We start from the raw sequence: 26423 nt of genomic DNA on the forward strand, positions 1-26423 counted from the left end.
TTCCATATTTGTGCTCTAACAGCAAACAATAAATATAGCTACTTTTCAGTGTCTGTCTCCAAATAGATGGTAAGTTCCTTGAAGGCAGTGATATTTTATTCATCTCTGGGTGCTCAAGGATTAGATAGGAAATGGCACTAAGAGGACGTTCAATAAATGGGGTTTGATTGGATAAACAAGACAACTGGCAGATTTGCCAGTACAGGTTAGCCACAACCTTTTACACTGTCCTACCTCTGTACAACCTTCAAAACCTTCTTGCTGCTTTACGTGGTCTTCCCACCTTTTCTGCAAGTTAAACAGGAAACATATTATTGGTCCCATTATGCAGAGGAGAAAATAGAAACTCAGCAAAATCCAGTGACTTAGCTGGACTGGTCAGCAAGCACTGGAGCCCAGATTCAAACCCATGCTTGCCAGCTCCTGGGCCAGCGCCCTCCTCTCCTCCCCACGCAGCCCCTCCCAAATGTCTCTGCACGTGGAGCAGCAAGTACCCGCTCAACAGGCTTCTGAACACTCATATCTGACCCCCATACCTTCTCCACTGTTTCCTGAGCGTCCTCTGTGATTTAGACCTTTCCGAAATGCATCTGAACTCACTCCTCTCCCACAGCTTTCCCTGGATTCTGCACATCCCTTTTCTCCTAATTAGCTTTGGCTCTCCTTGGTTTGCACTAATGTCTGCTCAGCAAGACTTCTGGAATACAGTGTATTTTTATACTAGACTTTTTCTCAGTGTTTATCGACATTCATTTCTAGGAAGCTATGTGAGTGGGAATGATAATGAATCACTGGGTACTTTTCCACAGAGAATGAGGCCAGGGACCACCATGGGCGCTGGGCTGATGCGGACGTGGAGCTCCCTGAAATGTAATCAGGGATGCTTTACAGTACTTTAGGAAAATAGGGACTCACAGGAGAGAGGTCTGTTTGTGTCATCTTGCCTTTTTGTCTCACTCGATGGTTAGGAGTAACCCATCAATACCCATGGAGACCAGATGGGAGAAGCCCTCCCTGCTCTGGGCTGCTCACTTTAGAGGATCCTGCCCTATAGGACCAAGACTAGGGTGAGGCAGGAGCTGGCCTGCCTCTGTGTGAGCCTGAGAGTGATGCCGCCTTAAATATCGCACTGAGGCACCTCACCTGCCTTGTCCTAGTCCCAGCCCAGCTCCCCTGGCCCTTCTTTGACCAGACCCACCCTAAGGGGAGAATTCGCAAAGCTGAAGTCCTGTGCCACCCAGACCTGTGTCTCCCTTTCTAGATCCTGAAATTTCCAAAGGCCCTGAGACTGCTTCCAAAGGCTGCACATGTGCCACTGCTGGGCAAACCCCTGAGCAGGATAGAGTGTCCGCATGGCTATGCAGAAAGCCCTTAGTAGGAGAGGCTGGCTCAGGGCGTGGTATGAAAAGGTGGCCACAAGCCTACTCTCTTCATCAACCAAGCTCTAGGACAGAATTCAAAAATTCAAGAATTCAAAATTTGGATCTGGCCTTCTATATCCTTATATGTTCTACTTTTTATTATAAGAAGATAGAACATTTTTAGTTTAACAGTGTGTTAGGGTAATGTATTACTTCGAACTATTTAGACGTGTGATACATGGGTCTCTAGCCACACTCTTGTCTGGACCCCACAAATGTGAGCCTGGAGGAAAGTCTAAACTATGACCTAAACTTCAGAAGATTATGGAGAAATGACCACTCCACACACATCTGCTACTACAGGTCTCTATTTCTTGTATAGGACCATTGCAATTAATTCTTTGTCCTGATTTATGATCCTGCCTGCCAGGTAAATTGTCAAGGTGGTATGTGAGCATGTGTATGAGGGGATAAGCTTAGCATCATCACCCATGAGAGTTGAGGCCATTTTTGGTGAGGATGAAGCATGGCAGTTTGCATGAGAATTTCCCTGACATTGTCCATGAAGGAGGCAGCTAAACATGGTGGGGGCCCTGCATGTGCAAAGTGGCTGGAATCAGATCTGCCACTTTGGGAGAGAAGCTCTGCAGAGTCTTACCTCAGTGTGCTTACCCTTCCCTCCCTTCGGCTGGGCAGAGTGGCTCACGCTTGTAATTCCAGTACTTTGGGAGGCCAAGGCAAGAGGATCATTTGAGGTCAGGAGTTCGAGTCCTCAAATGTTGTGTCAAATGGCATGTCAAAGTCTGGCATCTGGTGGTTGGGGAAGAGTTGGTCTAAATCCACTCCTCCCAAATTCAACTTCACCCTCCACCACCCACCTGGGTCCTTCCAGAAAACCTTGCAAGGTCTGGCTTTCTGCCTGGGCCCAAACAGTCTTCCCAACTGCTCCAGCCCCCTCCCAGATCCACTATACAAATCCAGGGCTCACTGACAAGATATGGGAACAATAAATCTTCCCTCATTCTTTTATTCATGTCCTCACCTCTGCAGAAAGTGCTGAGGAAAAACAAACCCTACAAAATCCCTGTGGGCTCTAGCAGTCTGGCAGCCTCTTCTTTGCTCCTTTCTGATGATCTTTGGAAGGCAGGGGCCAAGAGAAGAGGCCCATCCAGCTCCCATAGGGGCAGCAGGCCCCCCTCCCCCTCCCCGTTCCCCCTCCCCTCCCCTTCCCTCCCTCTCCCCCCTCCCCTCCCTCTCCCCCCTCCCCTCCCCCTACCCCTCCCCTTCCTCCCTCCTCCTCCTCATGGGCTAGAACACTTGAAGCCAGTGGTCTTTAAGTAACACGCTCGCCTGCACCAGGTTCTGGGGACCAGAAATCACAGTGACCTGGGGAAACTGACTTGCTGGAGTAGCATAATACCTACCTTGCATTCCTAGCCCCCTGCAAATTGCCAGACAGCTTCTGGGCCTTGGAGGGCCGGGCTGTTTGCTCAAAACAGTAGATGAGGGAGGGCTGCCCTGGCTGCCGGCTCAGAAGCTACCACAGGCAAGAAGTGGCAATCATGGCAGATGTGGACCCTGAAGGAAAAGGGACTCTCTCCATAAGGGCCTCGAGGGCAAACCAGCATCTGCTGATGTCATAGCCTTTGCAAAACAGTTCAGGCCTTGACAGTTCCCAGGACCTTCCTTCTCCAAGTCTGAGCACCAGGGAGTGCTTCCATTAAGCTCAGTCAGACTAAGGAAGGATAACAGGAGCAGGGTGCTCTGAATTTTTGCAGAATTCCATTTATACAGAAGAGAGGCACTGGACTTAGGGTGACCCACTGTCCAAGTTTGTCCAGGACTGAAAGGTTTCCCAGGACATAAGCCTTTCAATGTTAAAACCAGGACAGTCCTGGGCCAACTGGGAAGATGGGTCACCCTAACAGAGGGGCTGTGGGAAAAGCTCCTCCCTCCCTGAGCCTGGCACATGGCTGGGTCCAGAGCAGGGCTCAGATCCCAGCTGTCTTCGAGCAGTTCTGCTAACCCAGAACTTTCCTCACTGCAGAGTTTATACAGCTTGCAGTGAATGCCAAGAACAAAGGACTCAGATAGTTCCAGCTGAGCAGGGCTGGGGGGTAGCTCTTCCAAAAGAGTCCATCCCAGCCTCCATCCACCAAATATTTATTGAAAGCTCCTGTATTAACAACAAATGTCCACTAGTGGTCATTTGAGGTGGGTTGCTAAGGCACCTGTGACCTTGTACATGCAAACTGCATTCTCAGGAGGCTGTGTTCAGCGTTCGTTATCACACCACACACTCCACTCCCTGTCCTGTTTTCAGGGTCAAGGAGTTTCATTCTCATGCACAAACATATACAATGCCTCAGTATTTTTCCATGCCTGACCTCAGATGCCATATACATAAGCCTGAATATATTGCCCTGCGCCCCTCACTGTTCTACGCATAGAGAAAGGCTGGAGGAAGGAGTGGGTCCTCATGGCCAGCTTAGGAGCTGTCAAGGAAAACAGAAAGAAGAAACATGTTCATAGTCTTTGCTGTTGAGAGGAAATTCCTTTGGCAGCCTTTGGGGCACAGGAGGCCACAAGGCTTCAGACAGAGCCTGGGCTATCAGGAAGTGAGCTGGGGAACAATTAAAAAACTACCAGGTTGAGGAGCTCAACCTTTCCTTGAATCCTTTCCCAGGGTTCAAATGCTGGGTACAGCAACAGGGCAAAAGCTGCCTTTAAAGTCTTTTGCCCCGTTTCTATGGCTCCCACGGACCCAGAGGGCTCCCAGGGACAGCAGACTTGCAGTGCTGTGAAGCCATAACAAACTGACTTCCATAGATCTGTCCCAGGGAACAGGCCCCTCCTGAAGGTTATCCAAACTGGAAGTGGTAGGCAGACATCTTAAGAGGCAAAAGAAGTTTGAGCTAAAGCTGATCTGCCAAGGCAGATCCCGTGGAGACCACCATGCCCAGACTTCTCAGTTGACAAATGAGAGCCAAAATCCAGAGAGGCTGAGTCACCTGCTCGGCCCATTCCCACATGGGACGTGATGGGACTCTGCAGCTAGAACCATTGATTCCTACTATTAGATGCCATAGCCAGAGGTTCCTTGGAAGGGAAAAAGCTCCGAGATGAGCCCAGCCCTGTGCAAGTCTCTGCCTTCCTAGAGCCCACGTGCTGTTCTGGGAAAGGCTAAGTAGCAAGGGCTCCGTGCCTCTGCAGCCACGATTTCTCTCTCCATTCTGTTTGATTCCCCAGCTTGGTTCCTTTCAGCACCCACCTCCAGGTGAAATCCTCCACAGATCCTCCTGGAGTGCCCCACCCTGGGGAGACCCCAGGCAGTGGGTGCAGGCCTGCCTCTCTCTTTCCCAGCGTTGAATGTGTGAGAAAGACCAGTCTCAGCCCTCAGGAGTAGGAAGCTGCTGCCTACCTTCTTGTTCCCAGAAATCCTTCCTAGATGTGGATGGGTTTAACACACAGTTGAAAGAGTCATTAACTTTTCAGAGTCAGTTTAGTAGGAAACAGAGTCCTGATGGTGGGGCAAACCCTGAGAGTTCACTGTGGCATGTCTGCCAGGGAGGTAGAGACAGGGCTCAGACCCAGGATGCTGGACTGGGAAGTGAGAGCAGGTGAAGGTAGGTTCTCCTTTGAATAGCCATGGAGCAACAAGAGGGTCCTAAGAGCATGGCCAGGAGAGGGCAGAGAAGAGAGGAGAGAAGAAGCATCAGAGGGACTTGGGAAAAACATCTCCTGACAGCTACCAAACCAGCTCTAAGCATGTATAGCATTTCAAGTTCTGTCCTATTGTGGGTGAGCCAAGCACCTCCAAAAAGAAAATATAAGAAAGAACATGAGAAACGTTCCTGAGGAATGTCAGGGCTGCCCCTTGTTCCCAGAAATCCTTTTGGGAAAAGCAGAACTCCACAGAAAGTGTCAGGAGGGGAGAACCTGCATCTGATGGCAGAGGGATGCTGAACCCTCTAGCATCCTCGAGATCCCACAAGCACGGAGAAGAAGAAGAAGAGGGAAGGGATCTGCACCTGTCATGGCAGCCAGGAGCAACTCTCCTGGGACATCTCAGGAGGCTCGAAAGCTCTGTCCAAGCCAGTGGGATGCCGAGTCCTAACAGAGGAAAGCAGAGGTTTCCCACATGCAGAATTGCCATGATTTCTATAACAACAGGCTCATAGAACTCTCTGAGCAATTACTACCTCCCCACTCAGCTCTGTGCCTGGCTGGCTACTAATAATTTTTTGCAAATAAGCCTCATTGCTCCAGTAAGACAGCTGGCCTTTCTAACTCCAAATTCCCTACAGAGCTTAAGAGAGCTGGGAACCCAGCTGGTCCTCATTAAAGCCCTTCTGGACTCGAACCTTCCCAATCTTCCTGGCCCCACCTCCACCCCTTCATTCCAGGAGCAGGCCCAGGGGAACAGAGCTGGCCAGGCCATCACTTCTCTTCCCTTTCCAAAGAGCTGGACTGGCAAATGCTAACAAGGAAAGTGAGAGCTTCTGCATCTGCAGATCTGACTGGTAGCCTGGTCATAGACAACAGGAGCTTCTGTATAGGTAAGCAAGAAATCATTATTAGCAAATTATCTAATTAGGGTACCCTTTGTAGCTCCCCTATGGGAGATATTTATTTGTAAGGTTTAGTCGGACCATGAATCTCAGGGAGAACTGGAAATTTCTAGGCATATTGCCTGAGAAGGGTCTTTGGCAGGAGTCTCTGAAATTCCTGGGTTTTGGTTCCTTCATCTATAAAAAAGTAAGTGTGGGAGGCAGGGTGCAGTGGCTCATGCCTGTAATACCAGCACTTTGGGAAATCAAGGCAGGTGGATCACTTAAGGACAGAAGTTCAAGACTAGCCTGACCAATGTGGCGAACCCCCATCTCTACACACACACAAAAAAAGTCGGGCTTTGTGGCACAAGCCTGTAGTCCTAGCTACTCGGGAGGCTGAGGCATGAGAATCGCTTGAATCTGGCAGGCAGAAGTTGCAGTGAGCCAAGATCATGCCACTGCACTCTAGCCTGGGTGACAGAGTCAGACTCTGTCTCAAAGAAAAAAAAGTAGGTGTGCCAATGCATTACTGTAAGCAGGTGACTTAGACCAGGTGACCTAAGCAATTACCTTCCAATTCTATTCTTCTGTGCAATACTGGATCATCTCATTCACTCATATGCATGACAGTGATGTGGATTTAGAGTAAAAAGTCCCATGGCTGACATCCTGGCTCCGGTGCTTACCAGCTGGGTGGTCTTGGGGGAGCCACCTAATCTCTCTGAGTTAATTTTCTTATCTGTAAAATGAGGACAACAATACTAACATCTGTACCAAATAGATGTTGTGAGATCCCACATGTGAACATGTTTCTTAAACTGTAAAACTCTATTCAAATGTTGCTGATTATTAAAAGGCTTTGGCGGATGTAATTTTTTTTTAAACTTCCCTTTAAATACGCAAATGATTGTGATTGACATTAGAAACACAAAAAAGATCACAGCTGTTGGATTTGCTGTGCACTTATTCGGCCCAGGGGGATCCACTCCCTCATCAGTGCCTCCTGAGGTGAGGACTTAAGGGAGCTGGGCAGTAAATGTTGATCTCAGGGTAGAGGCTGGAGGTCTGACCTCCAGGGACACAGGGCAAGGCTACTTTGCCATTCAGCGGAACTTTTCCCACGTTGCTTCTACACTTTGCCAGCAGACTCCCAGCAACTACTTCCCTAGGTAACAAACTGGCAGTAAATTGAAACCTTCATTTTTAGTGCACTTCATGTAAAGGGAGCAGACCTTCTAGAAATGAATAATCATGTGTACAACTCCTCAAAAAATACGCTGATAAACTCACAAAGTTCTGTTATTGCTAAACTCTAATTGCATTTCCTTAGGTAAGCACCATAAAGAATTCATTGCAGTTTTTGGAAACAAGATGCCGATTACATTTTAATTGCTAGAGAGGAGAGGTTTAACCAAGGAAAAACTAACTAGGCATAAACTCAGAAAGAGAAGCCAAGTCAAAAGCCCCAGTCCCAAAACAAGGGCTAAGAAGGAGAGATGGGGCCAGGTGCTGTGGCTCACACCTGTAATCCTAGCACTTTGGAAGGCCGAGGTAGACAGATCCCCTGAAGTTGCGAGTTCAAATCCAGTCTGGTCAACATGGCGGAGCTCCGTCTCTACTAAAAATACAAAAAAATTAACCAGGCATGGTGGCCCACGCCTATAATCCCAGCTACTTGGGAGGCTGAGGCAGGAGAATTGCTTGAACCTAGGAGGTGGAGGTTGTAGTGAGCTGAGATTGCACTCCACTGCACTCCAGCCTGGGTGACAGAGTAAGACTGGAGTCAAAAAAAAAAAAAAGGAGAGATGGGCCTTGCTGGGAAACCAAACCTTCCCAAGAGAGCATTGACTTAAGTGGTTCTCAGACTCAAAACCTCAGAGCACCTGGATGGCTAAGGCTTTTCACTGCAAATCATGACATGTAGATTTAACAAATGTAAAGAATTAAACAAACCCCATCTCTACAAAAAATATAAAAACCGAATTAGCCAGGTGTGGTGACGTGCACCTGTAGTCGCAGCTACCTCAGCAAAACAAATGAGCACAAAACGGAATTCTGGAGTAGATGAGCATGAGTCAGCACCAAAGCTCCAACAAACATGTATAGAAGACAGAAGAAAAATTGTAATTCGACCCTGCAGTGTGTGTGTCTTCATGCGAGTGAGAAAGAGGGAGAAGAGAAACCTGGACGGAGACCATATATCACTTTAATAACAGAACTCCTTGGACCAGTTCACGGAACTGTCATTTAAAACCAACATCCTAGACCAACTCCAGCCTTCTTGTTTTCCAGTGCCCCTACCCCATACAGGGCCAGCCAGAGCCACATGAGAACAGGAAGGGGAGTGGAGAGGGAGAGTGGAGAGGATCCTGCCTCCCATTGGCTTCATCTGGGCTGGCCCAGCCTTGACCCCATCTGCCCAGTAGCCTCTCAGCCATAGAATCCACTAGGGAGGCACTTAGCCCACCTGAGAGCACAGGGAAAAGACAGGACTAGGAGCACCTCCCAGCACTCTCCCAAATAATTCACACAGGGGCTGGGAGAAGAGAGGGCAGAAGGGCGGGCTTCCTGCTGCTTCCAGCAGCCTCTGCTCCAGCTCCTGCCTCTTTCCTCCTCCCCGTCATCCCTCAGCAACCACAGCATTCCCAACGCAGCCCCAGCCTCTCTCCTGTCATTGAGTCTCTAATGAGAAAGAGGACTCTGAAATCAGGGCCCAAGAGGAGAGGCCGGGTGGCTGGGTGGCTGGCCAATGGGTGGTGACTGTTCCTCGCACGCAGTAGTAGGAGGTCCATGCCTTCGGGGTGGGAGGCTACTGCCTCTCTGGTAGTGGAGCTGCCGGAGACCCCAGGAAGCATGAGGCGACAGTATGCAGTGAGACTGGAGGAAACAGCAGGACTCAGAGGAGGGAGTCCTAGACCAAAAGAGAAAGGAACCAGATTCACAGTATGGCTCTACACTAGCCAAGCGACTTTTATTTTAGTAAACCACTTAACCATGCAGGGCCTTGGTTTTCACCTCTATCAAATGGAGCTAAAAAAATCTGCTGCTCAAGACTTTTTGTAAGATTCCTATGAGAAGATGGGTATATACATTCCCTGTAAACTCTGAAATGTATTGTCTACCAATCCCCACCCCTGCCCAACCTTAGAGGAAGATGCTTTTCATGATCACACCCTACATTTGTAAAATACTTCATGTAAATAGCGTGTGTATACACATTATCTCACTTGGCCTTCCAATCGAACAGATGAAGGAGAGTGGCTTGCCCAGAGTCACACAATTTACATAGATGCAAAACCCAAACTGCTGAGTGCTGAGCTCTCTCTGCAGTGCAGGGAATGTGGCCACTGGTAACCACCTTAGAGAGCAGGGAGGAAGGGCAGTAATAGATATACACAGAAATGACATGACAGCTGGGTGCCGTGGCTCACACCTGTAATCCCATCACTTTGGGAGGCCAAGGCGGGTGGATCACCTGAGGTCAGGAGTTCCAGACCAGCCTGACCAACATGGTGAAACCCCATCTCTACTAAATACAAAAAATTAGCCAGGCATAGTAGTGCATGACTATAATCCCAGCTACTCGGGAGGCTGAGGCAGGAGAATTGCCTGAACTAGGAGGTGGTGTTTGCAGTGAGCTGAGATTGCGCCATCGTACTCCTACCTGGGCAATAAGAGCAAAACTTCATCTCAAAAAAAAAACAAAAAACACTACAGATCACTCACTCTAAGCCTAGCACCATGCTAGGCATTGTACTGGTCTTTTAATCATTACAATAGCATGTAAGTAGCCATGATGGTTATTATCAGGAAACTAAGGTTTACCAAAGTTAGAAACTTGCCAAAGGTCGACACAGGAAATGGTAGATCTGGGATACAAACTCAGGTCTACTCTTACCCATTTCATCCTTAAATCCAGTGGATTCAATATTTAAGCATCACTTCTCCCTCCACTCAGTCTAGGGAGCATGTCCTAGTTCCCTCCCCTGCCCCCAGCAAGGCCCGGGCCTAAGGGGCAATCTTCCTAGCCTTCAAGGGGCAGGTCCTTTCGAAACCTCCCTGCCCTACTCCTGGCCCCACACTCACCTTAGCAGTGTCATGGATCCAGTCCAGAAACTCAGCTACCTTGGCGTAGACACCTGGGTGATTGGGCTCTGCGCAGCCACGACCCCAGCTGACCACCCCCACCAGGCGCCATGTGTCCCCATCTGGGCACACCAAGGGGCCTCCGCTATCCCCCTAGGGGATCCAGGCATGGAGACACAGAGAAACAGCCAGTTAGTTCTTCCTGATGGAGAGAACCAGACCACTATGGCAAGTGAAATCTCCTTACTGGGCCCTTCCTGCTTCTAGCTGAGATACCTGCTGGCCTCACCCCTCCTTAAACCCTTAGCATGAGCTCCAGACTTGCCTGGATGCCCTTCCTTCTAGAGAGGCTGTCTTAAACCAGCAACATGTGCAGACCAGGGCAGGGAGTCAAATCACAGCAGGCCCCTCGCCCTCCCACCCCCACACCCACCTCCACCTCCACCTCCACCCTTACCCCAGCCACCACAGGCCGCACCTGGCATGCATCGGCCCTTCCATCCAGATAGCCAGCACAAAGCATGCGGGCTGTGAGGGCTCCACTGTACATGCAAGAGCTGTTGCAGAGCTGAGTGCTGAGCAGGGGCACCACTGTGTCCTGAAGCATATCCGAGCTGTAAGCTGCGGGTACACCGAGAAAAACTGCAAGGCATGAATCAAGGCCAGGCAGGCAGAACAGCAAGAGGGGAGGTAATTAGAAGTCCCAGAGACATGGCAACCCAAAGAGGTGAGCCCAGGGTGGGAGCTGTGGACCCTGAGCAAGGAAGCAGGAGGGTATTAGATTTGGGGCCAGGAATGGGAAGAGGAGGACTCACACATACACCAAATGCTGAGACCACGGGGCTCATAGGACAAGGGGAGGGGGAGTAAAAGGGTCTGGTTTGGGGAAAACTTTCAGTAGATGTACTCCCCAGAAAGGCCCAGGCAAGGGACACTGGAGCCCCCAGGCCTGGCCAAGGCTGATGCCAGGGAAAAACAGGGCCAGCATGGTCATGCGGCCATGCCTCACCCTGGGGAAGAATGCCTCCCCCACCCGCTCCTACATCAAGGGCCCAGGGAGCTGACTCACTATGGCTGGGGTCGGTGTGGCCCCAGCCAGACACCCAGCACTGCGAGCCCTTCGGAAAATGCTGCTCCTTGGCTGGCAGGCACACAGCGCCCACGGTGTCTGTAGAGAGGCACATGGTCCTGGTCCCCAGTCAGGCTCGTCTTTCCCCACGGCAGAGCCTGGGCAAAGGACCCAGAACTGGCAGGTCCTCCTCCCCCTCCCTTCTCAAACAGTCCTGGTTCCTGGGTTCCACCAGTCAGGCCTCCGAGATGGCTCTGCAAGTGTTGCACCGTCCCCATCCTAGGGGTCACCTGTCACAGAGGACAGCATGCAAACTGCAGTGTGCATAGCGCCCTCTACAGGTGGACACGGCCCACACTGCCTCCCCTCCCCACACCTGCGGATGAAGTGGGGGTGAAAATTCTTTCAGGCCATGGGTACCCAACTTCTAATAAGGACAGTGTTTCCAAAAACATGTGACATATCCCATGGGTGCAGCCAAAAATCATTTTAGGTAGTACATAGGCATGCCATTGAATAAGCATTCACTTGAGGAGAATGCCATGTCCTTTTCAATTCTCTTTCAGTTCCTCTAACTGTATCACAGAGAAAGGCTATTTGGTGCTGGTCTGTGCCTTTCTTGCCGCCTGCCAACCTCCCATCCAAACAGGAGACAGCAGGCCCAGGTGCAGTGACTTCTGCAGCAGGCTCAGCTACCTACAACTTCCACACCGATTTTTGTGGTATCTATTGACGATAAGCAATATAGGTTCTCTAGTTAGGTAATTAATATACGTTCTCTAACTAGAGATGCTAGTTATTATCTATTTACTATACCTATTCATATATTTAAATAGTAAATATGCTATTTACTGACTATACTATATAGTAAATATGCTATTTACTATAACAAAATAAGCATATCTAAAAGAGAAATACTATTACATTAGATACCTATGTAGTATCTATTACTTAGAATACTAGAATACTTAGAAAATGAGCTGGGTGTGGTGGTGTGCACCTGTAGTCTCAACTACTCAGGAGGCTGAGGCAGGAAAATCAGTAGGAGATTCTACATATGTATCTAATGTAGCAGTATTTCTCTTTTAAATATACTTATTTCAGTCAACTAACACTTGTTTGTTTGTTTCTTTGGCTGGTTGGTTGGTTAGTTGGTTTTTTTTGAGATGGAGCCTTGCTTTGTCACCCACGCTGGAGTGCAGTGGTATGATCTGGGCTCACTGCAACCTCTGCCTCCCTGGTTCAAGTGATTCTCCTGCCTCAGCCTCCTGAGTAGCTGGGACTACCAGTATGCAGAACTACACCCAGCTCATTTTTGTATTTTTAGTAGAGATGAGGTTTCACCCTGTTGGCCAGGCTTGTCTTGAACTCCTGACCTCAAGCGATCCACTCACCTTGGCTTCCCAAAGTGCTGGGATTACAGGCCTGAGTCACTGTGCCCAGCCTAACTTAGAAATACTACCTGTTGAATGACAGTTCACATATGTGATAAAATATTTGTTAAATGTGTATGGCTGTTATTTGGGAAACCTAAGACTACAGGTGATGATGGGAGGGAGGAGTGTTCAGTATATGTGAATGTCTATATGTGTGCACAGTGTGCATGTTTGTGAGTGTGTGTGGTGTGTGTGCACAGGTGTGTTCATGTGAGCACGTATGTGTGAGCATGTGTGAATGCTCGTGTATGAGTCTATATGCATGTCCTGTGTGAGTGCATGTGTGTGTGTGTTTGCAGGTGAATGCCACATGCATGTGTGTGTCAGGGAGAGCGGTTGCTGGTATGGCTGCAGCCTGGAGTCACCTCCTAGGACAGGTGCTGCAGCAGGAGGAGCCCTGGCAACAGGCTTAGGAACTGTTTGCCAATGTGACCTTGAAGACAGTCGCTTCCCTCCCTACGCTGCAGTGTCCTTATCTGTATCTACCTGTTTCATCTATCTATCAGGGTTGTTTCAAGGACTGAAAGAGAAGATATTTGAAAAAATGTATTTCATAAACTGTAACATGGCACCCAATGGCCATATTAGGGCCCAAGGCTAACCTGGGAATAGAGTAGAGAGCAGCCTACTGGTGGATGGGGCCGCTGCCTCGGACCTCAAGGCAAAGCCCACCTGCAGCCCAGCCATGAAAAGGGCCTGAAACTTTATTCCCAAAAGAGCCTGCACAAGAGTTGATAACAACTTCAGATCCAGGTGATGCCAGAATTCACTAAGGTCCCCAAATGGACTGTAGTGAATTGTTTTAAGGTTTATGGTGCTCAGAGGAAACTGTGGAAGTCAGCTCACCACTCCCACCCAGCCCCCGCCCTCTCCCGCCATTAGTCTCCAACCTGCCCACCCTCAAGCCAACATCGCACCTGAGAAGTTGAGAGGGGTCCGGAGCCGCAAGAGGGCGATGTCGTAGTCATGATTCTGGGCACTGTAGAGTGGGTGTGAAATAATCCTCTCCACCGCAGCCCCCTGGTGGGACCTGACTACACTGTGGCTGACCAGCCCTGCATGAACCCGCCAGCTGGACAGGCGGGATAGCCTGAAACTGCACACAGGGGCCATGCTGAGCCGGGAAGGAAGGGGCAGAAGAGGTGTTCCTAAGCAAAGTGGCAGGTGGAGGAAGCTGGCCAGAGAGGCCATTGGTGGGGGGGCCGTCAGCAGGCGGTGAGCTCCCAGGCCCCACGGACCATGCCTCTTAGTATCATCCCAGCAGCTGGCAAGACACTGGGCATGCAGTAGGTGATTAATAATGCTCCAGGCCTCATGGATAGAGAAGACTATGGGTCATCTGCAACCATCACTCCCTCTCTCCTGTATAACTTCCCTCCAAGTTTTCAAACACACAGAAGGCCTGTGTCAGAAAAACTTCCCTCAGTGCTGTCTCTGGACTTACTATGTGTAATCATGGGAGAGGCACTTCTCCCTCCCAGCCTTGGTAAAATTGGGATTATACTCTCTGCTTTGTTCACCATCAAAAGAAGATCAAAGAGCTCATTCACTCATCATTAATTCATTCCTCCAAGTCATAGTTATTAAGCACCTACTACATTCCAGAGACTGTTCTAGACCCTGGAGACACAGCAGTGGAGAAATCTACTAAGAGATTCAATGGTAAATAAGACTGAGAGTCCCTGCTCCTACAGAGCTTCCAGTCTAAAAAGGAAGATAGATATTAACCAATAATTAATGGAAAATGATTGAACCAAAGATAAACCTGAAGAAATACAGTATGCTGTGAATATGAAAGTATTTTTAACATTAAAAGCTAGTAAGGCCAGGCTCATGCCTATAATCCCAGCACTTTGGGAGGCTGAGGCAGGTGGATCACCTAAGGTCAGGAGTTCGAGACCAACCTGGCCAACATGGAAAAATCCCATGTCTACTAAAAATACAAAAAGTTAGCTGAGCATGGTAGCACCCCAGCTGAAACACAAGAATCGCTTGAACCCGGGAGGCAGAGGTTGCAGTGAACCAAGATCAAGCCACTGCACTCTAGCCTGGGCAACAAAGTGAGATTCTGTCTCAAAAAAAAAAAAAAGGCTGATGAATATAAAGAACAGATATCCATATTATTACTGTTATTTATGCGGATCTATTATTGATACTGAATGGACAGAACTTCACAAACGCCAGCCTTGGAGCAAAAAGCTAGAGACAGTTGGACATGAACATTTGATGCAGGACACACCAACAGCCAAACAGAAAGGGCAACTAAGGCTCTCTCTCCTCAGCAGCCACAGAGACTTGCCTGTGCATACAATGTGCAGCAGTCACCACCCAGTGTGGCGCTAGCACAGAGCCCCCGCACGTGTGCCGGAAGCCCAGAGCCACGATGACCTGCCACGGCCAGCGCCCAGGAGCCACAGCCTGCCCACCAACTATCCGGGAAGCCAGGGGCCTTGCTCCACACTCTGCCAACAGAGATGGGTGAGATAGAAACAGAGAGGTGGGTGTCAGCATGGTCCTAACTCTCAGGGAGCGTGGCCCAGTGCCAAGCCCCAGAGAGCCAGGGTGGACAGCTCTCATTTTTGATCCCTGGTCCTATGTATGGGGGATGGGAAGGTAGAAGTGTTGATTACACCCCTGCCTGCACCATCCGGCTGTGGGCCTGCTGAGAGCAGAAACTATATCTGCACTAATGGAGCCCCAGTACCTAACAGAATGCCCACCCTGTAGTAGAGGTCAAAGTGTTAGTGTGTGGAAGGATGTGTGAATGGACAGATGAAGAGAAGAACAGATGAACAGGAAGACAAATGAAAGCAACTCCACAGACTGCTTTCCATTTGGGGCCTAATTCACCATCTGCCCTTAGTTACCTGAAGCTGCTAACAGGTTAGTCAATAGCCAATAATAATTTCACCTCTGGGGCTCTCCAGAAGAAAGGGGGACTTTGTGTCAGAGGCCAAGGAAGAGAGTGGCAGGTAATGAAGCAAGATCAGCCACCCAGATCTGTGGCTGGTGAGGGGCATGATGGAGGCTTAGAAAGGGCTCTGCTGGGGCAGAAAAGCAAGTGCAAGAAGGGGCCTGGCAAGCAGATGGGCAAGTGGGCAAGGACCCCCACCCCAGGCCCAGCAGAGCCTCACCATAGGGCTCTTCCACACTTGAGGCAAGGGGAACACCCCTTCCTCCCACCACCACCTCCCAGGGACCAAGACATGACTCACCAGAGCATCTGAGGGAAACAACTTGACCAGAAGTGCAGTTGTTCCTACAAAACAGAGGTGCCAGCAAGAAGCTGGGCAGGGGCCACCTTGTGGCCACACACATCCAAGGACATGAAGAATGGGGGAGGTTGGTAGGGGGTAGTGGACAGTTCTTAAGGCTGTCATGTAGCCACAGCCTGAAGAATAACACTATTTCCTAACTGCCCCCACCCAAACACTCAGGCCCCTCCTCGTCACTGGTCCCCAGGATAGCAGCACATCTCCTGCCTAACCTCCCAAAGGGCAGCAGAAGGACTTCATGGTCTTTGCAGATCAACTTGGACACAGAATGTTTACAGACGAGAAAGCCCCACTGTTCCCACGAAGTGTCCTGAATAAATATACACTCAATTAATGAACGGATAGGTAAGTGTGTACATGACTAGGGGTCTTCACCCCATGCTCCTTCCTAGGTGTGCTGGATTCTTCACCCCAGACCCTCTGCCTGGGCCTCGCATATTTATATTCTTGCTCTCCTCTTTCCCCTCATCTCTCTTAGCTTGAGCCTCAGTTCCTTTTCTGACCAAAACCCTCTTCTTTCTTTACTCACCTCTTGCCCCTAGCAGTGCAATGTCTAGACATTAGTTTCTCCTAGTTTCCCAAATTCACAGCACTACTGGCTCTCCTGGAGAAGTCAGTCCCATGCCTATTTCCATTTGCCCATTCAGGTATCCAAGAAAAGAACTCAGTCAGAACCCTCCCATCTCCAGCCACATTCCCGAGGACAGCAGCTAGACAGGACGAGCCTGAAGGAACAGTTCAAATTGGAAATGTGGTAATGGGGGTGCCCACCCATCCATCCCAGGAGGCTGATAGGCAGCTTGAGGAAGCCTAGGAAGGGGCAAAGATCCTCTCTGCTTGTGCCCCAGTCATACCCAGGATCTGGAGGAGGGGCTGCTCCATTCCACAGCCCTCTTCTCTGGGAGACTCTCCAGGCTACAAGCAACTCTTAGCCAGAGTAATTCAACCATTTCTCTCCTGAAATATCCGAATTACCCAAATAGCGTGTGGCAGGATTCAGAGAGCACTTAGCTTGGAGACAGGTTTAAAGGCTTGACTTGGCTGCTTATTACTTATGCGACCTTGGACAGACCCTTTAACCTTATTAAGCCTCAGTTTCCTAACCTGTAAAATGGCAATGCATTTTTCCTAACCTGTAAAATGGCGATGCATTTGGAACTTTGGTGGTGTTTTATCTGTTCCATTGCAAATCTTGTGACAATAATAACCAACCCTACATTCTTACGAAGGACAAATAGCAGATGTGAAGTGGTGACAAACAAGACTCATCTGAACTGAGTTTGTAATTTTTTATTAAAAAATGTTCCTCTTTGTCCTCCTATCTCAGACCACCAGTGTCCTCACCACCAGGATCCCAAGAAAGGAGACTGGCTGAACTGACCACCAGTAAGTAACCGCCTCGGTAGTCCTACCTGGGCTGCCATGCCTCCTCCAGGAAGCCTCCCAGTCTAGGAGAGAGCTGAGCAAACTCCTTGGAGCTGTTGAGGGTGATGTCAGACAGGTTCACTCCCTTGTGGTGAGTGAGTCTTGGCAGAAGAAGGGAATAGAAAGGAAGAAATCATAACTGGAATGTGCACAAGATATAATACTAGTATAATGACCGCAAGACTGTGATAATGACTACTTCTGGGATTTATGCTTGTTAAAAAGCAGTAATACTCAAAACAGAAAAATGGGCTGGGGCATCATTGTGCCCAGAGGCCAGAAGATGGCCAAAAAGACCTCTTGACTTCCTGAGCACATTGACCAGTGATGGGCATATCGAGGTCTTCAACTCCCATCCCGCACCAGCCAGGCCTCCCGCTTCACAGGACCCACATCTGGCTCCTGTTACCTGAGATGCCCAAGGCTCCAACAGATCTGCAGCCCCAGAGCGGGGCTCCAGCCCTCATGGCAGACCAGGAGCCAGCGCGGCCAATCCCTCACTTGCACTTCCAGCAAAAAGTCTTTGCTGCTTACTCTGAAAGATACTGAAATCACAGCAAGAAAACCACATGGAGGAGAATGGCAGTAGGGTGGGACAGAAAGAGCTGGACCCAGGACTCTATGGTACTTGAAGAGGCCTTAATGACAGCATCTGGGTCACCCAGTGCCAAGCTCCCTGCTCCCCAGGAAGTGAGACCAGTCCCAAGAACAATATAACCCCTATCGGTAAAGCATTTCAGTTTTCTATTTTAACCAAGTGCTTTTAAGCGTGCTCTCAAATGGTAACTCATTGTCCCAAAAGCCCTGTGCAATGAGTACTGCCATATTCTCCATTTTACAGAAGGAAAACTAAGGCATGGAGTTTAAGCAACTTCCCAGGATCACAGAGTCAGGAAGCAATGGATCCAGGACTTAAGTCTAGGTCCTCTGATTTCAAATCTTGTGATAATAATAGTTACCAGTTGTTGAGTGTATGTTTTTCCAGGCTGTTATGAACTGACTTGTGTCCTGCCCCAACAAATTCATATGTTAAAGCCCCAGCCCTCAATGTGACTATATTTGGAGACAGGGCCTTTAAGAAGGTGATTAAGGTTAAATGAGGTCATGAGGGTGGGGCCCTGATCCAATAGAGCCAATGTCCTTATAAGAAAAGGAAGAAGACCGGGCACGGTGGCTCACGCCTGTAATCCCAGCACTTTGGGAGCTCTAGGTGGGCAGATCACGATGTCAAGAGGTGGAGACCATCCTGGCCAACATGGTGAAATCCCATCTCTACTAAAAAGACAAAAATTATCTGGGTGTGGTGGCACGCACCTGTAGTCCCAGCTACTCGGGGAGGCTGAGGCGGAAGAATCACTTGAACCTGGGAGACAGAGGTTGCAGTGAGCCAAGATCACACCAGTGCACTCCAGCCTGGTGACAGAGCAAGACTCCATCTCAAAAAAAAAAAGAAGAGGAAGAGGCACCAGACAGCTCTCTCTCCTCAAGAGCATAGGAAAGGCCCTGGGAGGACACAGCAGAAGACAGCCTTCTACAATCCAGGAGAAGAACCCTCTCTAGACACTGAATTTGACGGCACCTTGATCTTGGACTTCTAGCCTCCAGAACTGTGAGAAAATAATGTGGTTTCAGCCACCCAGTCTGTGCTAGTCATGGCAAATCAAACACACTACTACACACGCTCTATGCTAACATCTTTTTCTAGATTAGTTTCTTTTATCCTTACAAATTTATGCAGTAAATATTTGTATTTCCATTTTATGGAGAAGGAAACAGACACTACAATAAGTAATGTGCCCAAAGCCACACAGTTAGTCAAAGACAGACTCCAACCTTATTCTAATGAGCTTATTCTAACCCGGAGTCTCTGGACAGCATTGAACCTTCTGATCCCCAACTCTTACCTGGAGGGGAGGGGACAATCAGGGGAAGGAGATAGGAGGATGAAGTGGGATGATATTCTCAGACCCCTAGGTGGCCCTGATGGTCATACACTGGCTCCCATACACACCTGACCCCCCTTCCTCCACATCACTGGCTCACTCTACCCTACATGGCAAGTTTCCATCCCTCCTGCCAGCCTGGTCTCTGGACCCTGCCCCAGCTAGAGATCGGGACAGTCCTCAGGGAGTCCTGAAAGCCCCAAATCAGAGATCACCTCTGCAAGGTGAGACCTTGTCACTGCCCTCACACTACAGGCGAGAGAGACCCATGTTTGGCATTGAACAGAAGGCCCTTCAGTGTTAGTCCTCTTGCCCCCAGCTGTGATGGGTCCCTGGCAAGGGAGGGAGACCTGTAGCCTTAGGCGTGTGGCCCACCTGTTTTGGGAAGTGCAGGGAGCAGAGCTTCCTCACTGCTCGCCTCTGAGCAGCTCAAAAGTATCTCCTCATCTTGCAAGGTCCCAGAAATGGGCTGAGAGGCAGCCGGCCACAGATACAGCACTTCAGAGAAGAATAAAGAGAAAGGGTCAAATTTCCAAAGGAGAGGGTCAGGGTGCTGACCTCCTCATCAACCATCTTGCTCTCAGGCAGGTCCCCAACTAATCTGCTGAGGAAGGGCCCAGCACTTCATCTCTCTCAACCTTGGCCTCTATATCTGCCTCTTTGACTCTCCTCCTTCTCTCTCCCTCTCTCCTCTCTCTCTCTCTTTCTCTCTCTCTCTCTCTCTCTCTCTCTCTCTCTCTCTCTGTGTGTGTGTGTGTGTGTGTGTCATTCTCTCTGTCTCTCTGTATGTCTCTTTCTCTGTGTGTGTGTCCTCTCTGTGTCTCGCTCACTGGGAAAGATTTCCAGAAAAAGTCGGACTAAGGCCTCCTTGAATCATACACTTTATTCTTTAGGTAGAGACTAGATCCCTCTTGCTGCAATTTCACCATTTCTCCCCTTGTCTGCACAGAGTAGATGAAAACACTTGTCCCATTTACCTTTAACACCTGCTCAGCATCTGCTTCTCCCTTCCAACTTCCCCTAGACAAGAGAAGGGCCCCCAGCACTGACCTAGGAGCCACGAGCCGACACCCACACCAGCCAACAGTCCCAGGACTCCCGGCACTGCACAGCCACGTCGCAAGGAGCACCAGCACCCCGCCTGAGGAACTGTGGGGAAACGCAGAGGGGTATCTGGGTCTCCTGCTCCTGCCAGCCAGCCTTACTTCACCCTAAGTCACCACCGTGGGGCCAGGCACCCAATGAACTCCAACAGGATACCCCCTCCTGCCCCATCAGCCCAGATGGGAAAGGAGTGGGGAGCAGGGGAGGATGGAGACGGCCTGATTGCTGAAGCCCACAAATCCCACTCAATCCCTAGAGTGGGAAACGGGGAGCAAAAGCAGGTCTGGGGTTAAAAAGAGAGAGAGCTGCTCACCATCAATTATGTGGGGCTAACCCAAGGAGGATCCAGGGAATGTAGGATGATTACCCTCCACTGTCCCCACCCTGTCATTCCCCTATGGCCCAGTCTAGCCTACCGGGATGCTGCTGGTCACCAGGTTCTGCGCTGAAGATCCCAGGTCCTGGGCCCTCCTCTGCATACTGGGCCTCCACAGGGGCTTGGTCATCCAGCATCAGGCTCTGGGGAAATAAGTGTCAGACATCCAGGATCCCCACATAAAGGACTGCAGAGAGAAGTCACAGTCCAGTCCAAGTCCCTATTCTTTTATTTTTTTTTTTTGAGACAGAGTCTGACTCTGTCACCTAGGCTGGAGTGCAGTGGCACGATCTTAGCTCACTGCAACTTCCGCCTTCCAGGTTCAAGCAATTCTCCTGCCTTAGCCTCCTGCGTAGCTGGGATTACAGGCATACGCCACCATGCCGGGCTAACTTTTGTATTTTTAGTGGAGACAGGATTTTACCACGTTAGTCAGGCTGGTCTTGAACTCCTGACCTTGTGATCCACCTGCCTTGGCCTTCCAAAGTGCTGGGATTACAGGCGTGAGACACTGTGCCCTGCCAAGTCCCCAATCTTTAACCGCAGTGCTTCCATTGCCACTTGTAAACCTCTTTTCATCTTAGGGACTCCCTGTATATTCCCACAGATACCTTGCCAGGCCCCCCTGTGCCCTCCTGGGACCCCTAACCCCACTGACCTTACTCTCATATAGCCAGTAGCAAATACTTAAATGCAGATTCGGACCACTTCAAAGCCCGCACTCTTAGCCATCATTCATCTTTCCTCCCATAAACATTGAAGACATCCGCTAACATCCCTCAACACCCTCCTTCAGCTTCAAGCTCCCACCCCATCTTCATTCCCTCCTAGCTCAGAAAGAAGTGCCCCTCCACCATTCACCCACCCACCCATTCATTCATTCCATAGGTATTTGGTCCAAGTGCACAGGTCACTATAGGGGACACTACAGGGAGTTCAGAATAAACCAACATGGACCACTCCCCACTCTGACGGCCCCAAAGAACCTGTAGTCTGGTCCTGAAGATAAGTAATGTAAACAAAGCACAATTTGTTAAGTGACAGAAGAAAAGTTCAGCTAAACTACCTGATATGGTTTGGCTGTGTCCCCACTCAAAATCTCATCTTGAATTGTAATCCAAATTGTAATCCCCATGTGTTGGGGTAGGGACCTTGTGGGAGGTGATTAGATCATGGGGGCAGTTCCCAAATGTTGTTCGCATAATAGTGAGTGAGTTCTCATGAGATCTGATGGTTTTATACGGGGCTTTTCCCCTCTCCCTGAAAAAGGACGTGTTTGCTTCCCCTTCTGCCATGATTGTAAGTTTTCTGAGGCCTGCCAGCCATGCAGAACTGTGAGTCAAGTAAACCTTTTTGCTTTATAAATCACTCAGTCACAGGCAGTTCTTTATAGTAGTGTGAGAACGAACTAATACAGTAAATTGGTACTGGGAGTGGGGTGCTGCTATAAAGATACCTAAATATGTGGAAGTGACTCTGGAACTGGGTAACAGGTAGAGGTTGGAATAGTTTGGAGGGTTCAGAAAAAGACAGCAAGATGTGGGAAACTTTAGAACTTCCTAGAGACTTGTTAAATAGTTTTGACCAAAATGCTGATAGTGATATAGACAATGAAATCCAGGCTGAGGTGGTCTCAGATGGAAATAAGGACCTCCTTGGAAACTGGAGGAAAGGTGACTCTTGGTATGCTTTAGCAAAAAGACTGGAGGCCTTTTGTCCCTGCCCTAGAGATCTGTGGAACTTTGGTGGTGTTTTATTTTTTTTTTTGTGGGGGTGGGGGATTGTTCAACTTTATTGAAGCATAATGCACATTAAAAATATTACATACATTTTAAGTTCTCAGATCAATAACTTTGACAAAGGTATACACCCACATGACCAACACAGTCAAAATATAGGACATTAAGGTCACCCCAGAAATTTTCTTCCTGCCTTTTCGCAGTTAACTTCTCACCAACCCACAGCCCTGGAAAATCACTGATCTGTTTCTGTCACTGTATGTTAGAGCTCCCTTTTTTATAGTTTTATATAAATGAAACCATGTCGCATATACTCTTTCCATTTTTTTCTATTTTACTTTAACTTTCAGGATACCTCTGAAGAATGTGCAGGTTTGTTACATAGGTATACATATGCCATGGTGATTTGCTGCACCCATCAACCCATCATCTAGATTTTAAGCCCCACATGCATTAAACATGTGTCCTAATGCTCTCCCTCCCCTTGTCCACCACCTTTCAATAGTGTGTGTTGTTCCCCTCTCTGTGTCCACGTGTTCTCATTGTTCAGCTCCCACTTGCAAGTGAGAACATGTGGTGTTTGGTTTTCTGTTTCTGTGTCAGTTTGCTGAGAATGATGGCTTCCAGCTTGATCCATGTCCCTGCAGAGGACATGATCTCATTCTTCTTTTATGGCTGCATAGTATTCCATGGTGTATATGTACCACATTTTCTTTATCCAGTCTATCACTGATGGGCATTTGGGTTGGTTCCAAGTCTCTGCTATTGTAAACAGTGCTGCAATAAACATACATGTGCATATGTCTTTATAGTAGAATGATTTATAATCCTTTGAGTATATACCCAGTAATGGGACTGCTGGCTCAAATGGTATTTCTGGTTCCTTGGGGAATCACCACACTGTCTTGAGATCTGTGGAACTTAGGACTTGAGAGAGATGATTTAGGGTATCTGGCAAAAGAAATTTCTAAGTAGCAAAGTGTTCAAGAGGAAACACAGCATAAAAGTTTGAAAAATTTGTGACCTGATGACGTAATAGATGATTTCAGGCCTGGCCCAAAAACCCATTTTCTGATGAGAAATTCAAGTCCACTGCAGAAATTTGCATAATGGGGAGCTAAATGTTAAACACCAAGACAATGGGGAAAATATCTCCAGGGCATGTCAGAGACCTGCACAGCAGTCCCTTCCAACACAGGCCCAGAAGCCTAGGTGAGAAAAATGGTTTTGTGGGCCAGGCCCAGGACCCCACTATTCTGTGCAGCTTGGGGACATGGTATTCTATGTCCCAGCTGCATCAGCTTCAGCTGTGGCTAAAAGGGCCAAGGTACAGCTCAGGTCATTACTTCAGAGGGTGCAAGCCCAAGCCTTGGCAGCTTCCATATGGTGTTGAGTCTGTGGGTACACAAAATCCAAGAACTGAGGTTTGAAAACCTCCACTAGATTTCAGAAGATGTCTGGAAATGCTTGGATGTCCAGGCAGAAGTTTGCTGCAGGGGTGGAGCCTTCATGGAGAGCCTCTGGTAGGGCACTATGGAAGGGAATTGTAGGGTTGAAGCCCCCACACAGAGTCCCCACCAGGGCACTGCCTAGTGGAGCTGTGAAAAGAAGTCCACCGTCCTCCAGACCCCAAAATGGTAGATCCACCAACAGCTTGCACTATGAGCCTGGAAAACTGCAGGCACTCAACACCAGTCCATGAAAGCAACCAGGAGGAGGTGGCTGTGCCCTGCAAAGCCACAAGGGTAGAGCTGCCCAAGGCCATGGGAGCCCATCTCTTGCATCAGCATAACCTGAATGTAATGCTTCATGTCATGACATGTAATCAAAGAAGATCATTTTGGAACTTTAAGGTTTAATGACTAGCCTATTGGATTTCAGACTTGCATGGGAACTGTAGCCCCCTTGTTTTGGCCAACTTCTCCCATTTGGAATGGGTGTATCTACCCAATGCCTATATCCCATTGTGTCAGGGAAGTAACTAAGTTGCTTTTGATTTTACAGGCTCATAGGCAGAAGAGACTTACCTTGTCTCAAATGAGACTTTAGACTTGGACTTTTGGGTTAACACGAACAAGTTAAGACTTTGGTGGACTGTTGGAAAGGCATAATTGTGTTTTGAAATGAGAACATGAGATTTGGGAGGGGCTGGGATAGAATGATATGGTTTGGCTCACCCAATATCTCATCTTGAATTGTAATTCAAATTGTAATTACCATGCATCAGGGGAGGGACCTTATGGGAGGTGATTGGATCATGGGGCAGTTCCCTCATGCTGTTCTCATGATAGTGAGTGAGTTTTCACGAGATCTGATGGTTTTATAAAGGTCTTTTCCCTCTTTTACTTTACACTTCCTTCTCCTGCCATGTGAGGAGAAGGAGCCTGTGAAGAAGAACGTGTTTGCTTCCCCTTCCACCATAATTGTAAGTTTCCTGAGGCTTCCCCAGCCATGCAAAACTATGAGTCAATTAAACCTCTTTTATAAATTACCCAGTCTCAGGCAGTTCTTCATAGCAGTGTGAGAACAGATTGATATGCTACCGTCATCATTCAAAAGAACAAGAGCTTACTCCTCATTGAGGTGACCACAGAAGGCTTCCTAGAAAAAGCAGCCTCTGAGACAGGTCCACATGGATGAAGATACATGCTCTATAGGCAAGGTGTTGGGCTGCTGCAAAAAGAGTGAGGTAGCAGCCCTACCTCCCATCTCCCCTACACCAGCCACAGCCCAGGACCTGTAGGACTGGACCTCCCAAGAGCTGCAGGCCTCACTTTTCCAGGAGAAACAGAGGTACATTCACATTGGGTAATTCAGGCAAAGAGGATTGAATCAGCAAAGGCATGGAGATGAGAAAGCATAGAGCAGAATAAGTCATAAGTGTGCCTGAAGCTCATGAGCCATTAAGAAGAGTAATGAAAATAAGATCTTTAAAAAAAAAAAAAAAGCTAGGTCTACAACCTACTATGTGAACTTACAACTCAGGCCATCTCTTCAAATTTCAGTTTTCTCATTTGTAAAATAAGAGTAATCACTCCTATTTCCCAAGGAATAATCTCCCTGCTTGAGTGTCTTGTCTTTCTCGGTTATTCTGCAGCCATAAAGTCAGAATAATCTTTCTAAAATGCAAATGTGAACATGTGAGCCCCATTTCTAAAATACCCCATGAGTCTTTGTGGCCTTCAGGATCAAACCAGAGCTCCATGTCATGGCTCAAAGGTCCTCCGTGATCTCACCCTGCCTCACCTCTCCATCCTCACTGCCAGCACTTGCTCCCTCCACAGCAAAACCTGGGGTCACACTGACATGCATGTCATTTCTCAGTGCCTTCAGGCACTCTCACAACACAGAGACTTTGCATCTGCTCTCCCCCTTCCCCATGTAGCTGACTCCTACTGACCCTGCAAGACTCAGCACAAACATCACTTCCCCCAGAGCTTCATTCAATGCATACAGCACTTGTTGGGCCCTATATTGTGCTCATGTACTTCCTTCTCTCTCCTTCCTCACTGGTTTACACGTCTCAGGGCTAAGCACAGGGCCTGGAACAAAGTAAGAATTCAGTTAAAGTACATTAAAGGAGGAAAGGAAAGAAGGGAGAGAGGGAGAGAGGGGGATACAAATAAGATAATGTGAATTAAAGTCGCTTCATAAATTGTAAAGCCCAATGCAAATGTTAAGTATAATCATATTCATAAGAACTACACATAAGCTGTGTATCTTTCCCCCCAAAATTTATAATCCAGTAGGTTAAAGATCTCTTAAAACTGAAGCAACTCCCATTTCCCCTGCAGACTCCCACCTCCCTAGCATCTTTTCCTATCAACATGTAGGGTTGTCAATGAGGATAAAACCCTGAAACACTGACTCCAAAACAACGTTGGCTTAAATGTGATTTTTGCGCGTCACATGAAATGTTCTTTTCACACCAAAATCTCCCCAATCATGCCTTCATACTTTACTGAACTAGTCCTCCTAACCCTCTGGCAGGAGAAAGGAAAGGCTTTGTCATACTCACCTAGGTCACTCACCTCCAAATTTCCCTGAAAATCATTC

The 26423-nt window shown here is 48.5% G+C and overlaps 1 protein-coding gene and 1 long non-coding RNA gene across 3 annotated transcripts in view; both read right to left on the minus strand.

Annotated features, from left to right (window-relative positions):
• Positions 1-7879, minus strand: part of LOC103796028 (uncharacterized) — a 46807-nt gene extending 38928 nt beyond the window's left edge. The window contains exons 1-5 of one of the 2 annotated variants that reach the window (XR_013523056.1): positions 7437-7879; positions 6485-6653; positions 2786-2939; positions 2034-2171; positions 235-288 (exon numbers count right to left, since the gene is read on the minus strand). This is a non-coding gene — a long non-coding RNA (uncharacterized LOC103796028). Of the gene's footprint in view, positions 1-234; positions 289-536; positions 698-2033; positions 2172-2785; positions 2940-6484; positions 6654-7436 lie in introns of those variants that run through there. The other variant, XR_013523057.1, reaches the window with a different exon arrangement.
• A 221-nt stretch (positions 7880-8100) lies between these two features.
• On the minus strand, positions 8101-20770 carry TMPRSS5 (transmembrane serine protease 5). Its single transcript, XM_078339480.1, is given in 13 exon segments — positions 8101-8825; positions 10001-10153; positions 10479-10621; positions 11070-11168; positions 13423-13601; positions 14805-14967; positions 15721-15764; positions 17193-17306; positions 17615-17750; positions 19524-19646; positions 20199-20297; positions 20566-20583; positions 20586-20770. Coding segments are annotated over 13 exon segments (1344 nt in total). The 5' UTR covers positions 20644-20770; the 3' UTR covers positions 8101-8810.
• Between the last annotated feature and the right edge of the window lie 5653 nt (positions 20771-26423).

The sequence above is a fragment of the Callithrix jacchus genome, chromosome 10 (assembly GCF_049354715.1).
Source record: "Callithrix jacchus isolate 240 chromosome 10, calJac240_pri, whole genome shotgun sequence".
Classification (NCBI taxonomy): Eukaryota; Metazoa; Chordata; class Mammalia; order Primates; family Cebidae; genus Callithrix; species Callithrix jacchus.